General features: G+C 46.0%; 1 protein-coding gene across 16 annotated transcripts in view; it reads left to right on the top strand.

Annotated features, from left to right (window-relative positions):
* The window catches only part of Heph (polypyrimidine tract-binding protein 1 heph), a 294,035-nt gene that overhangs the window by 201,919 nt on the left and 76,869 nt on the right, over nt 1-15,247 (top strand). For all 16 annotated transcript variants that reach the window (XM_076901330.1, XM_076901329.1, XM_076901328.1 and 13 more), the window contains one exon: nt 8,770-8,874. In XM_076901330.1, the coding sequence (XP_076757445.1) occupies nt 8,770-8,874 (105 nt within the window). The remainder of the gene's footprint in view (nt 1-8,769; nt 8,875-15,247) is intronic.

Below are 15,247 nucleotides of genomic sequence, written 5' to 3'. Positions count from 1 at the left end.
TCGACTAAATTTCCCATTCGAGCCATCCTTCGGGACCGTTTTCATCGCTCGCGGAATAATAACGTCGACGGACCCAGGTATACAGGGATGAAATCGAAATTGTATCAGCCACCGCGGAAAACGTAAACGCGCCCTTTCGGTCATTCAAGACGATCTTGGACATTTTCGAGGACCGTATCAAGCTTTCATCGATCTCTCGAGGATAGCTCCTGTATTTGTTATTTATGCTTTAATGGACGACATTATCGTCAGATGAAATTGTTTCATCTTCTCCATTTCCATGGCAATCTCCTATTTTTTCTTCACCTTCTCTATTATCAAAAACAGAGAATTTTCTAGAATCGACAAATGTTTAATCTAATAAAATCCACTTCGACTGTATCGTTCGCAATTAAGTTATCAAAGTCGCTAATTCTCGAGCAACCGTTGTTGCCATCCAAAAAACCGATATCCACATTTGCATATGACGAAACCTATCTGAATTATATCAATTTCAACTGTAGGAACTGTAACGCGTCTGAAGGACGGCCGGTTCGCCGCGAAGAGTCCCGTCGTTTCGTATTCCCACGGGTCCACTGAGGTAAGAAACTCGTGGCGGAAGGGCGAAGAAAACCGCGCGCGGCCCCAACCCAGAGCCACCCCCTCGAATATCGATCAGGCGAGCCGCGCGTCCCGTAATTCCCCTCTGTATTTGCATCGTTCTCGAGTCGACGCGATGGTATGCACATAACTTCCGGTCCGGGTCAGGTGATGGAAACGATCCCCTGCGGAATATTCGCGGGCCGGCCAGATGAAAATTTACAGTTGCTGATTCCGACCGTCCATAAGTTGCGGTTCTCGATTCCCGCGGATTATTCCCGATCCTACGCGCGGTGGATATTGCGAATTTTTGCTCCACTTTTCCTTCCGTCTCCGTGGCACGCGATGCTGAAAGTCTCGTCGTGTTATTGCGTTCCTCGAATATTTTTTTATCACCGCGAGAACTCGATTCGGAAACGACCATAACGCTCTTGGGACCTCGAGGAGAGGGTGCGCAGTGGCGCGTCACGGAGGGTGAAATCCCGCGCGGACCAGAATCAGCGAGCAGTGGTTGCTCGGGTTGTTCTTCGAGACGGTCGTAGTTTCGTCGTGGCGCTTTGAAATTCATGAGAGGGCGAATGGCTTAACCGCGTAAGAAAGGAAGTTCCGCGGGCGGAAAAAGTCGCGCGACTGGGCTGCGACGGGGTTGGGGGTCGCGTCCCGTTCCTCCTCTGTTTGCGCGTCGAGTGCCTCCTCCTCGATATTTGAATATCCGCTTTCCGCGGAATTAAATGCGATTGCTCGGCTGTTCGTAACGGGAGTTGCTGGGCGCGAGATTGTTCGCCAGTGCGTTCTCCGCTTGTTCTTTTCGCGTTCCCGCGCTCGAACTTCGTCGAGGAGATCCGCGCGAGTCGATGTTCGGGGAAAAAGAGCTGGGCTCGATTTAACTTGAAGATTGTCAGACGATTGTTTCTTCGCGTTGCCAGAAGTCGTTCATGGAATTCAAGGGGTGAGAAAACCTGAAGAAATATATTAATTTATGACTTGATTATATTTCACAGATCGCAGCAACAATTATGTTTCACTTACGTAAATATATAAATCTTGGTAATGATCGAGGACCAGGATTCCACTGAAGTTATCCCTTTGCAAACTACGCGAATCGAAAAATCCTTTGAACGTCTCTTAACAGGTGGAATCGATACCAGGCTATTTAAAAGAAACCATAGCCAGCCTGCTGACGATAACAATGCTCAATTACGATATTTCAACGCGATCTGCTGTTAAAACAACGGGGCTAAGGGAGTCTGAATAAACCGCGAAACCGTCGAGCCAGGTTGAATAGGATCGCGGAACAATCGACTCGTCGTCCTCGAGGAAAATATATACAATACTCGATCACTGGCGAGTCTGCTGTATCGGTTCCGTGGCGAAACGTGGACGGTCCAAGGAGCCCTGATAAAAAAAACCCTCCAATGGTACGTTGATTACAAACGAGATCATTGAAAAGTAACGTGAAATATTCTTCGAAACAGCATTCGTCTTGGAATACTCGTTAATTAATTCGTTTACGATCGACAGAGGTCCCAACCGTGGCGATTTCTTTGGAATCCTCTTGTTCTCCACTGGGTGGGGGTGGTTTTTGTGAAGTTTGATTTCGAACGGATTTGATGGAATAAAATTATTAATTAAGGGTGGATGGGTTATTTTAATTCCGCATTCATCGGAAATATAATGTTTGTTGATAATATCGTGGTATCCGATGCAGGGAAATTGAGTTCGCCTGGAGGTAATTTTGCATGGGAATCGTAATGCCCGGCCAAAAGTCAGAGGTCAGTGATCATTCATAACTGAAAACGTAACTGGAACAGTTTCAATCAGAGCTCTGTTGGGGGCAAGTTGTGCAACTGGAACGCAAAATAAATTGCAAATATAATACAAGCCATAGCTCGTTCCGTGATCGCGCGGATATTATATTCTACCCACTGTTCCACCCCTTTTAATTTCCATAAGAAACTATAGAATGTTCCATTTTTTTTATTTCAATCGAAGCAATTTCCAGTGCAACAAATTTTTCATTCGACCGAACGAATCGTTCTGTGTATTCGTAGATTTTTTTGTATCCCTCTCCGTTGCTATTTCGAGAATCTCAGCTGCGTTCTCCAACCGCGCCCCCGCCATCGCCATCTTCGGTTCTCCAGCAAACTGTTCGCGGTCTCGTCGGATTCTCCGCAGCCTAACAGCACGCGTTATAATTGCTTCACGCCCTGTTACATCCGGAAACTCTATTTCCTGCATTCTAGTCTGGGTTAGGAAACTTGCTGGGACGTCAACCCTGACTCTCGTCCCACGAACATCCCCCGTAACGCGCGTTCGCGTAAAAGTTCCTAAGAGAAATAAATTTCAGACAATTTCATACGCGCATGTTCGTGTAATTAAACATTTGCTAAAAAGAAACGTGTGTTTCAATAACAGAGAAACATAGCAGGGATTTATTAATCGTAAAACAATGACGATCCTTCGAGGCTACCCTTATAAAATGATTATCCTATTCCACGACTTACATCGAGGGTAGTAAATAGTAATCGGGTTACGCGAGAATAATTCAGAGTTTAAAATTAAATTCAAATTTTCCCTTAACAAACGAACGTGCACGGGCATTTCCGCGCAGCGGTCAGATGATTTCGTCGTTTTTCGTCGTTAACTCGCCCCTTTGTTTCCCGCTCGGGACATACTGTATTAAAAAACAGAAAGAGCGACGCTCGCTTCATTTACCCGGCGATCTGGCCGTGATTCAGTTTCAGCAACAAAGCTACCCAACGACAAAGTGAGTTTACCAGCTTTTTCCTCCCTCGCTACTCTTTGGTAAAAAAATTATAAAAAAAAATACGTATATATATATATTACAAAGCTCGCGGGGGGGTTGGAGGAAGGTAGTAGCGTAACGTGTCGAGAACGCCGGAGAAAATGGTTGAAACGAGGCCCTTTTCTGGCACGTGTCGTTGTACGAGCGGAAAAGCGAGAAATTTTTGGAAAAGCACCTTTGTTCCACGCAAAACCTCGAGAAAATGGGGGGAAAAAAGCTTTTTTTGATGACCTGGAAATGTATTACTATTTATCAGTCGAATTAAGGGATTATTATGTGAAAATTACACGCGATTCGCGGCGTTTTAATTAGGATCATTGAGGGGATTATTGTTTCGTAACGTTAACTCGGGAAAGTGGAATTCGATTCCGCGAGACGAAAATTCTGCAGCGGAAAATGGAGCTTTGATTTTGATTGTTCCGATTGAACGTGCGGATAATGGGGAAAATTGAGTTTCGAGATGGCGAACGTGGTGCGTTGAGCGCGACGATGGCGCGCAGAAACGCGGGGAACTGCTTCTCCTCTCCTCCCCCCGTTAATATTCGATTGTGCTTAATTAGTTTTTTCGACGATCAAGAGGGTGCACGCAGCTCGAACATCGTAAAATCGAACGTGAAGTAGGCAAATGTATTTAATCAATCGACCGAGAACGCGGATACCTAATTTATCTCGCCGAGCGTACAGTCACTCGGATGTCAATGGGTAACAGATTGTTTTATACAACAATAAAGCACATTATCCAATTTCTCTGTCGATTCTCATTTTCAGTGAAATTCGTGTTGGCGACTTTCCCAAAAATTTCTCGCGCGACGCGCGTAAACTGCGACGAAATTACAAACGGAACCTTTAATTTTCCTGGCCGTACTAATTAAACCGAGACCTTCTAATCAACCTCATTAAACTACAGACCGTGGAGCATCCAGTGAACAGCGAGATGTATATTTAATTACGATGATTACGAAAGTGTGGTTCGCCAGGAGTCGATGGTAGACGTCGTTAGTTGGACTCCTTTTTTTCTTTTTTTTTTTTTCCACCCCCTCTACCCGTTAGTTGTACCGAGTGTCGAGGGAGAAGCGAAAATTGTTGAATAAAAAATCGAGGGCGAAATTTCCCTACCGATCGGTTTTGCAATTCAATGTTTCCCCTCGATTTTGTGTTTATCTGGCATCGATTGCTTGTAATGACGGTGTACGCGGGCTCCGAGAGGATTTCCGGGCGCGCGGATTTTTATTCGCGATGAATGTTAACGAGAGTTTAAGCCGGGACAACGGGCAAATAATTTTCGCGATATTGTATAATAAAAGTTTCGCTGTAATTTCCAATTTTTCACGAGAATCTCTCTGGAATTGATGGTTATTCAATTTCCAGACTAGCGAACTTACATTGTTGCGCATGTACTTTCCCGTAACGCGAAAATCGAATGAACAAAACGGATCATTGGAGCGGACCAAGAAAATCGAACGAGTCGACGGGAATGCTTAAAAGAATTACTCGAACGACGCGATATTTGAAAGAAGAAAAAAACGAAATAAATAAATAACAACGTATCGAATCTTTAGAGAAGAGACGAGAAGGGACAACGAATGAAACGGAAAAGAGAGAACGATGCGAACGCGAGTAGTCGACGTCTCTGGCTCGCCTCATTCAATTAATTATCACGAAATCGTGGATGGTAACGGAAACGACGAAGGGGTAGACGGCGAGTGGGGAGGGCGGTTCGAGCAGGGGAAGAAATTCCGGCCAGCCGTGTTCTCCCTGCTAGCGAGTTGATCCAATTTAATATGGCCAGCAGAGGAATCACCAGGCGGGGGACACGATCCACTTTTCTTCGTTCTGCCATGGGGGCTCTCTTTGTGTCTCGAATATCGAATCGACGTTCGCGGCTGAATGGCTTCCACCGATCGGCTCCGTGAACCGTTTTCACCCTAACGAGCGGCTTTAATTTCTGCCCTGTTTCCGCGTCATTTGCCACGGAGAAGGGGCTCGATGAAAATCACGACAGGCTGACACAAATCTTCCGGCCTCATTCGGTTACCTGGCTCGCTGGCTCGAAATTCTGTAGCCCTTTGATTTTTCTTTATTTCCCTTTCTCTACCTCTCTCTTTTTCCCCCTTGTTTTCTGCACCCTCTCTGCACTCAGTGACTCTTAATTCCTTGTCTCGCGATTGGTGAACGGTACGAAATGAACGGACATTTTCATCATTATTGCGACAATAACTTTTTTTTTAAATTACTATTGAGTTAGTTTTTGTTCTTAGAGGCTGACACGGGGGTTGGAATATTTGTTTAAATAATTTAAAGTGCAAATTTTTCTGTAGCTTCGCAATTATTTGAGGGGATGGATATTTATAAATGTTGCGACATATTCAATCTGAAGGCAACCCCTTCGCGATTTATCTTTTAGTTTCGTCCACGAAGATATCGATTTGATGACCAAATAGGAGAGGATATTGAATCGCTGGATCTCGGACGCAATCTTCTACATAGCAACACGAAACAATTTACCCTTGATCCTGGCAGTCTGCTGACTCAAGCCAGCCTCGGATTATGATCCATTTTTCCGAGAGGGTAGTAACGCGACCACCCTCGCCTTACCTTTCTCAATTTCTAAATACTAATATTATTTGCCCTTCTGAGAAGCGTCTTTTGAATACACTTTTTCGACAGGACGAAGAGAACGTCTAAACTTGGCGAGAATGAAAAATGTTGGAAAAAGTAAAACCAGCTTATCCCCGTGAAAATTTTGCAGAGGCCCCGGGGACACAAAGGATCCTACGAACTATACGTGTCCCTGGGACGATACACGAATATCCCGGTTCCCAAGCCATCCATCTTGAAAGACGATAACCAGCCCGGTGTTGCAGCGCGTCTTATCGCGAGGGCTATCTCGAGCTAATATTATTTCACCGGATCGAACTATAGCCCAGGCTCATCCTCGAGAGCCTCTTCGAAAAGATTTCGCGATGGAACGCACTTTCGCGACAGCGGCACGGCCCGTCCGTGACGATCCATCACCTCGTCGCGATTTTAAGGGTGGATTTCACAGGATTTCCATGGAATCGATCAGAGGAGTCCTTTGTTGCTCTCTTAAAAAGAACTCTCCGCTCGATTTTAGCCTTGCATGAAATGTATCGCGCTTCTTTCTGCCTCTTCCATTTTTATTTTCTTGCAGGATACGTATAGACACTTGTTAATCGTGCAACGATCGACTTATCGATGTTTCCTTTTCTATTGCTGCTTCGAAACTTGTTTCTTATTCTGTTCGATCGTATCGAGTAAACATACGTGACAATAGTCGACAGAACGCGACACGCAAGGTCCTCAGCAATTACCAACGACGCAACTATCCAGGTTCTACTCCGCATCTTCCCTTGTTTCTCCTCCATAACAACGAGACGTCGCGTCCATTACTGCGTTCCGTGCCGCGCAACAAACGCGCGACCCTTCGAAAACTACACCGCACGTTAATTAACCCTCGCTGACCAGCGACGCAATCCCGAAAACCACTTCCCTGCCTCGGGAACGTCCCGGAAGTGGTGGCCCAGTTAGCCCCTGTCGTCGAGCAAATTGTCAAGCAAGCGGAGCGTGCCGCGCGTTTGCTCTGCAATTAATGCGAGTCGCGCGAATCCTCCGGCAAATAACCGGAGGGCGGCGCGAGGGTGAACGCGCGAGGGAGAGGGTGGACGCGGCTGAAGGCACGGAAACTCATCGGATCGCCTTGCAGCTCGGACGTGAAATTGCTTTGTCAACCGAGCGGGACCCTCCGCACTGCAGACAGCTGGCCAGACGATCGTGAGACGATTCCGTGCGGCTCGTCGAACACGCGGGATCCAACAGAGAAATGACGGACAGATTCTCCGTGGGCCGTGTACAGGGTGTTTGTCGTGGCAGGCGTGTTCGTGTTTGATTTCTTGGGCTTTTCGGAGGGATTCGTGGTTCGGGGTTTATTTGTAGAAGTCTGTCGCGGTTTGTTAAAGTCAGACAAGGTTTTTCTTAGATGATTCTTAGTTCGTCGTATGCAGATTTCTGATGCTTCGAAGAATTATTAAGATATCGTATAAACTTTTGCAACAGGAATTTTTCGGGAACTCGTGGTTCGAGATTTATTTGTAGAAGTCTCTCGTTGTTCGTTAAAGTTAGACAAGGTTTTTCTTAGATGATTCTTAGTTCGTCGTATGCAAATTTCTGATGCTTCGAAGAATTATAAAGATATAGTATAAATGGTTGGAAGACGCGTAATAAGAATTCTTAGACTTCCTTAGAGGGGTGAAATGAAGGATATGGACCTCGAGAGTGCCTCGCTGTTGTCTTTCAATTTTCGTAAAAAATTGGAGCAATACGTTTCGTCAACCAGTGGACCACGAAGCCCATCAGAGATCTCGATCGGATACACGGATGAGAGAATAGAATCGAAAGACGGGAATCGACTAGCCGCTCCACGGAAGACCCCGTAATCCGGAGGTTCGCGGGAAAATAAATAATACGGAGGGTCCGGCGAGCGTCTGGCTGAACCGGATGTCGACCTACGGATGAAACTGTCCGCGTCTATCCGGCGAATATACGAAACTCTCTGCCTCCACTTGTTACCAGGCGTCACGAGGATTTTTATAAAATTCCCCTTCCTCCATTTCGTCGATCTTGCCTTCGTTCGTCCCTTGAAATTCGATTTCGAAGCCAGTGGCATTGAACTGGGGAAAGAAAAAACTACCAAACCGATGGTATCGTCCTCGAAGCGCGAATCAACCCCTCGCGCAACCGCTGTCGCGAAACAAGCCTCCAAAGAACCGAACCTGGGGAGCACCTTATCGACTAAAGACCCAGCTAAGGGATTTCCATAAATATTCGTCAAAGGGGTCCCCTTTCACGGAGATTCGCGTCTTTTCTTAGAAACTCGCGGCGCGATCCCGCGGGACTCTTTGATCTGGCATTCTGTCTCCCGAGCGGATGACTGGCATCCACCGCCGCCCCTCGAAAGCTTATGAATTATCTCTCAGCGATCGTATTTTGCCCTGGTGAAAGGTCGTCATATTTCCAAACGACGTGCAGACGCCACGAGCGTCGTCTACGTCGCCTGCGCGTCCCACGATCGGATCTCGCGAACCAACGATCGAGCCCGCGGATCCTGTTTATCGCCGTGGCTCCCTTTGAGGGATCTGCTCCCGAGGAATTAGACCTCGCGATCCCGCGTCTGATCCTGTTAGAGCGTCGGTAAATCGATTGAGCGTGGCGCGGTCGTTTCTGCATTTCGCGTGTATAGACGCACGGAAACGCGGCCGGTTCCTACGTAAACGGATTAATTCGTTTGTACTTCAGTTTCCATGTTAATTCCCATCCGCCCGCGGCACTGGCAGACGTACTGAATTCTTTTTCTCGTCCTGTTGCAGAGGGGTAGCGACGAGCTTCTGTCGCAAAGCGGAGCAGTCAGCAATGGTGCTGCAATGAGTCCACAACCACATCACGCGGCCGACAACAACAATGACGCCAAGAAGGTGAGTTTGCTCATACGTTTCTGCGCGCGAAAAGCGTCTCGACATCGCGAAATTAATTTTTTACCAACATTGAAATCTTTTGAGAATTCTTTTCGTTCTACTTTGGTTTTTGTGGCGAAAGTTCTGAGGTTAGGTTTAAATTCTTGAAGTTTAAGATCGTTCCATTTTTATTTGGGAATTGTTTCGCGATGACAGAAGGCAGCGAAAATGTCGCCCCTAAAATCAAGTCCACGCGTCAACCCTATTATTTTCCACGGACCAGTCTTTGCCCTTTCCCTGTTTCCACCCACGGCGTTGTAAGCGACGGGAACCGGAAGCCTATGTCTGACGGAAATTTGGACGCGCCGTGTACATTTGACACCCGAGTGGAGCTGGGGCCAGGTCCTCTGACCCACTCGATCTCCTACGATCGACGGAAAAATTTATCAAAGGGACGAAAAAATTCGTCAAAGCGGACGGGTCGTTTTTCCATCGCGAAAATTGTTCTTGGCGTGTTCTCGTTCGGCTCGCGAATTTTTTGTTTGCCAACAGTCGAACGCGAATCAAAGCTATTTGCACAGCGAATAAATGGCGTATTTTTCTTAAATATAATCGCCACGTTTAATAGAATGTAAACGCGTATAGGAAGCAAGAATCTATTTGAGGATTCCAATTGGAATATTCTTGAAGCATTCGCGAAGACGAGCGATAATAATCAGAGAAGATTAATGATCGTTTCGTTCGTCGTGTACCAGCTTTATCTCAATTTAATTAAAAGATATTCGCTCGTGTAAAACAGGATCTCTTCGTCATCTAAAAACACGTTTCGAAATTTGTACCGTTCCATGCTGAAAATACTACCGACTGGATTAACCAATTGCTCTATGTCTCTGTCAAAAAAAAAAAAAAAAAATCATATCTATTTTTCACCACCCCTGGGAAAATTTCGGACCATGACAGGTTTGCAAACGTATCGTTTGCTAGTCAATTCCAGTTTCAACGACAGCTATTTTACATCCCATGTCCATCGAGAATTATCGCAAAAATATAACCTAAAATTAGAGTATTTATAGTACGAATGACATAGTTAAACAAATAGTTTATCATTCACCCTTCCCCATCGCGTCAGCGATAACAAATTGCCTTGACTCGAGTAAAATTAATGGGGCACACCTGTTGGTCACCGGCACACCGTGGAAAAACTCTATTAATTATTTCTTACACCCTTAATGGAGTTCTGAAGGGGCAAGGATAAAAATATTAAAATGGTCATGCTCTTGGAACGTCCACGAATCGCTCTCAGTCCTTTGACAGTAATATTTTTAATCAGAAAAGTAGGTTATCAAATCAATTAGCGAACGAGGAATAAATAGAATAATTACTGACATTCTTACCTTTAATCAACCTCGAAAAATGTAAAGAAACACCTCGTCGCGGTTCGAAGATTCATAGTAACGGTTTCGATTTTCGTTCCACGCGGGACGTCTCGCGTTTCCCTTTGGTGTGTCCCGGTAGGCCACATAAACTGCCGTGAAAAAATGCGCCCTCCACTCGCGGCGGCCACGGGCGAAAGGGAGAAAAGAGGAACGAACGAGAAATTTTGCGATATCGACAACCATTGCCAGGGGGTGGTGGAATATTTATTATTGTCAGTCACGCGTGACGTAGGAGGGACGAAAAAATGTCGGAAGTTTAGGCGGATAGACGCAGCTGTGTGCTCGTAAGCTCTGCGGATGATGCACGTGCGCCGGGTGCATCGAAACTTGCAACCCTCGTTAATCATTCGCCTACGCGGTTGGAAAAAAAGGAGGAGGGTGAAAAGTAGCGAGGGTTGTAAGTCGTACGGTGGTTCGAGGGCTACGATTCTTGCCTTTCGCCCTCGCGACTCTTGGCTCGTCCCGTTTCGCGGGCCATTTCGGGTTTCACGGAGGGGTGGCTTTCGTTGTAGGCTCGACGCGTATTCTGGCAATATCCGTGCATAATCTAAACACGAAACGCGGACAGAAAGGTTGATCGCAACGATTGTTAATAACTACGAACGAATTGCTTCGGAAATTGCAATTTTTTGTTTAAATTTTCCCAAGCATTTTGCAATTTGCAACGCGGACAGCAACTATTTCCAACCCCCCCGGCGAATATCTCGCGGAAATTTACGCGAGCTACGCGGATTCCTGTAATGAATCCGAAGCTCGAGCTGATTTTAATCCCTGTTTCGAAGCTGGATCGCGGAAACGGTTTAAAGTAAAAATGGAGGCAGCGCGGATTGAATTACAAGTGCCGATTAAAAGTGGCCGGGAACAATGCGCGTATTAAATCCGAGTAACTCGCGTTTCCCTTTGGATGCGAATTATTACGACGTATCATGTACCAATGTGCAGCAAGCAACTGTCAACGTTTCGATGGCTGCAGACTGTTACTTTAAAAGCAACCTTTTGATCAGCTTTTTAAAGAATTCCTCGTAGTTATTACATAGAAGAAATTAAATAGATTGGGGAAACTGCGCGCGCTCGCACAGGGTTAATTATCCGAATTAAAGGGACGCGAGAAGCGAAACTTCCGAGTCGGAAGTCGTCGATGAAAGAAGGTCCGATGGTAGGCAGAAGGGCCGCCATAAAAACCCGCCCTAATATCGTGAGTGCCTTTGGCCACTCTGCTTTATTAGGTGGACAACGGTGCTCCTTTTGTCCCAGTTTCTGTTTGATGTGCCATTTTCCGCCCCGTTCCGTCCCATTATCCACAAATGGTCACCGTGTTGCGCCACTCGTTCGCGCGGAGGGCGCCTGGCTTTCACGCACCCCCGATTCACCCGCGTCCTCCCAAAGAAAGGGTGCGCGTTAAGGTCTCGTTAAAGGTGTTAGACCTAGAGTCAATTACTGGACGTTATTTTTTTCTATTCTTTTTTAGGGTACCCTCTCTCTCTCTCTCTTCTCGTCCTTTCTCGTAGCCTCTTATCTGTCGAGGAAAAGGTTGGCCTTTTGGGACGTCGTTCACTTGCCAGGTTTCCTTCAGCTTCTTTCTTTTTTGTCTGAAGCACAGCGGCTGTTAATGAGATGTTTCGAGACCTTTGCAAAATCGACCGCTGAAGTTGCAGTTGATAATTGAAGACGCGGATGGAAGCGATTTCGATGGAAATTAAAAAGCTGGCGGGAAATGAATAGCGACGAGGGATAGCTGGATATGAAAATTGAAATTAGAAAAATAATGGAGCACGCGGGTTCGGTTTAGCTCGCTGGACGAAGCCCAGCCGGCTGTAAGTCGCAATTTCCCGGCGGATAAAGGATCGATACGGTCGGCCCGTCGATAATTACACCGGAGAATAGCATCTTCTAAGCAGATTACACGCAGTCGACGATTCTAAGTCGATCAGGGGGCCGTAAATGGCTTCCGATCTCGCGAGATCACGCGTTTCTATATCCCCCTTTTCACGGCGCCACGGTTCAGCCATTTTCTCGATTAAGCCCGACGGAAGCCAACCAGGTACCCGGCTCACGGGCCTGTTTCCCTCCGCCGTGTACGAAGGAAGTCGAGTTAATTTCAAAAAGTGCAACCTTATCCTACCGTTGCTCCCTGGAGCTCGATCACCTTCCGCCACTTCGACGGTCGATTGTTCGACCGATTTTCTTATCGCTCGAGGACGACAGAAATAAGGGGTGGTTCTCAGCAACGAGTTTATTAGCTTTCGACTCGAGAACGTACCATTTTCGCCTTATTCAACAAGTATTTTTGCAACTCTTGCTATTTAAAGCGTAACCATATCGCGATTTTCAATTTTCTGTGAAACTATCGATAATAGAAATTGTTTACGATAACCCTGACCAATTTTTATACTAACTTTCGACTCAAGAACGTACCATTTTCGCTTTGTTCAACAAGTACCTTTGCAACTCTTGCTATTTAAAACGTAATCGTATCGTGATCTTGGATTTTCTGTGAAACGATCGATAATAGAAAGTGTTTATAGTAAGCCTGACCGATTTTTAATAATTAGAAGGTAGAAATGAATGAGAAAAGAGGGCGGAGACGAGGAATCGAGTGATCCAGAGGAGAGACAGAGACGACTTGGCACGTGAAAATCGTGGGGTGCGTTCCAGTGTATCCGCGCGGAAACATTCCAGCGTGAAATATGTCAGACACGCCGAGCAGAACCTTCGGTCAGGTTTCAGAAGTCCCCGTGGGTGATCTCTCTCTCTCTCTCTCTCTCTCTCTCTCTCTCTCTCTCTCTTTCTCTCGTCGCTCTGCATTTTCTGATATGAAATTCCGCCGTCGGGCAGGGGAAACAGTTGCACGCGTGGCAGAGCCGTGAAAGAAACACGAAACACTCGAGATGAAGAAGGCAAAAATTGTTACCTTTGAACCTGCTCGATGTACGAAGACGATCGTTCTTTCAATTAAGCGAGTTACAATTTTCCTTTTGAATAATAGAAAAATAATTATCAACAGAACGAGAAAACGAAGTACAAACGAGGTCTTGCGAAGGTATTGAGAAAAATATTATAAATGGCTGGGTGGGATACCAATGGTGGGTGATTCAGAGATTTATCACCAGGTTTGTGACAAGTAAAACCCAAGGAAATTCGAAACGGACGTTCGCACGCGCTGGGAGCGTGGCTGGCGCCTTCTACGAGCGGATGATAAATCAATTTCTGATAAGTTTTATTAAGGGAACCGCGCGACATCGGGTCGTCTATTTTCCGTGCATCAGAATGTCATTTAATTCGGCGGCAACCTGATTCCGCTGGCCTTTTTAACTCGCGTCTATTTCGACTCTGCTCGCTTTCCTTGCTCAACGATATTTCGCGACGCGTGATATTTCCACGTCCCATCAATCGACTGTAGAATCGTCGAACTAACTGGACGTTTGGACGAGAGAATGGGAAGCTGTTCGAACGAAGAATTTTCCAAGACGCAAGTGTGCTCTTCGACGTCGAATAATTTTCAAAGCAGAGCGAGGGAGAATAATTTTTCAGGTCGATAGATTTTTTTATTCGAGCACAGCTTAAGTGGACAAGAGAAGAAATACGAATCGCGTCCCCTTTCTCCTTTATTCTGAGAACACCGTAGATCGTCGACGACTCGAATACGCCCACTCGTCTTCTTCGTCCTCCGTTTGGTCTCTCGACGGGGTCTATGGAAGAGTCAAAGGTCCTGCGCGAGCCACGCACAAAAGAATCAAAGCTCAATGGCGTTGGGTGACCAGTAATATTCCGGATGAACTCCGCTTCCGCTTCGTCTAGCCTCGCGGAGCTACCGTTTAGATAAATTGCTCCCAGCACTGGGGCTCTTCCATTCGTTAGCTCGTGTTCTTTCTTCTTTTCTTCTCTGCTATCTGCAAATAAATTTCACGCCACTCTTCCATCGGTTTCTCTGCTCCAAGCGAATAGGGGATGCTCGAAAATTGTATCTGTTATGGAAAAAATGTTTTTTTTCCAATTTCCAAGTCCATTAGAAATCCATTTGTTGGTACGATTCTCAGTTTTTATTTTTCGATATCGCTGTTCTCCATTGAAAATAATCGCACCGCGGGTGTACGTGGCTGGCGCAAATTGGAACGAATCCAAATGCGTATTAACCGAAATTAGCGGCGATAAAACGCGGACAAAGTCTTCATATCCTGCATCCATTATGCGTTCATTAGTACCTGTAATTTCCCGAACGGTGTTGAACTTTCCACGGCGAGCTGATAACAAACGTAATTACCCGGCTCCTTTTTGCGTTTACACAAACATTCCCCGTCGAATTCCGATCGATCACCGGCAACAACCGAGCGATACGCACACCTTTAAACGAATTTAATCGACGCTGGCTGGATATAATTATCGCAGCCGGCAATTAAACGATCGTTAATAAGCTCCCCGATACGACTATCAGCAAACAATTATTCTTCGTTGCCTGCAACCAGATTTGCCGAATTTCATATTCAATTCTCCCCTCTTTTTTTCTTCTTCCCCTTTCCCATTAAATCGAAACATCGAATACCGCGGAATTTTATTTTCAATTTTTCTCGGACCAGTTTCCGATTTCGATCAAATCCACCGGTCCCGCGATAATTGTTAACCGTTACCCGGTGATCGACAGCGAAAAGCGTTTGTTAGGTAATGATATCCACGCGTGGAAATAGTAGTTATCCAGAGAGGCGCAACGGGAATATTGAAAATCGCCAGCCGTGAATATCGAAAATTGTTACTCTCGCCGGTTCTTGTTCAATTTCGCGAGAGGGGAACGGTCGAGGAATACATGGTTTGGAAAAAGTAGGTCGCCGTGCAAGTATTTATTACTGATAATCAATACCTCGAGCGGTCCCTTTTTAAATCTGACAGTCGGAAATGTTCATTTTATACTCGTCGAGGGAGGAATCTACCCCCACTCGCTGGCTTCCTGTAAGAAAAGGCGCGAG

Source organism: Xylocopa sonorina, chromosome 9 (assembly GCF_050948175.1).
Source record: "Xylocopa sonorina isolate GNS202 chromosome 9, iyXylSono1_principal, whole genome shotgun sequence".
NCBI lineage: Eukaryota > Metazoa > Arthropoda > Insecta > Hymenoptera > Apidae > Xylocopa > Xylocopa sonorina.
Note: the sequence above shows the minus strand (reverse complement) of the source record. Positions and strands in the feature narration are given on the sequence as shown.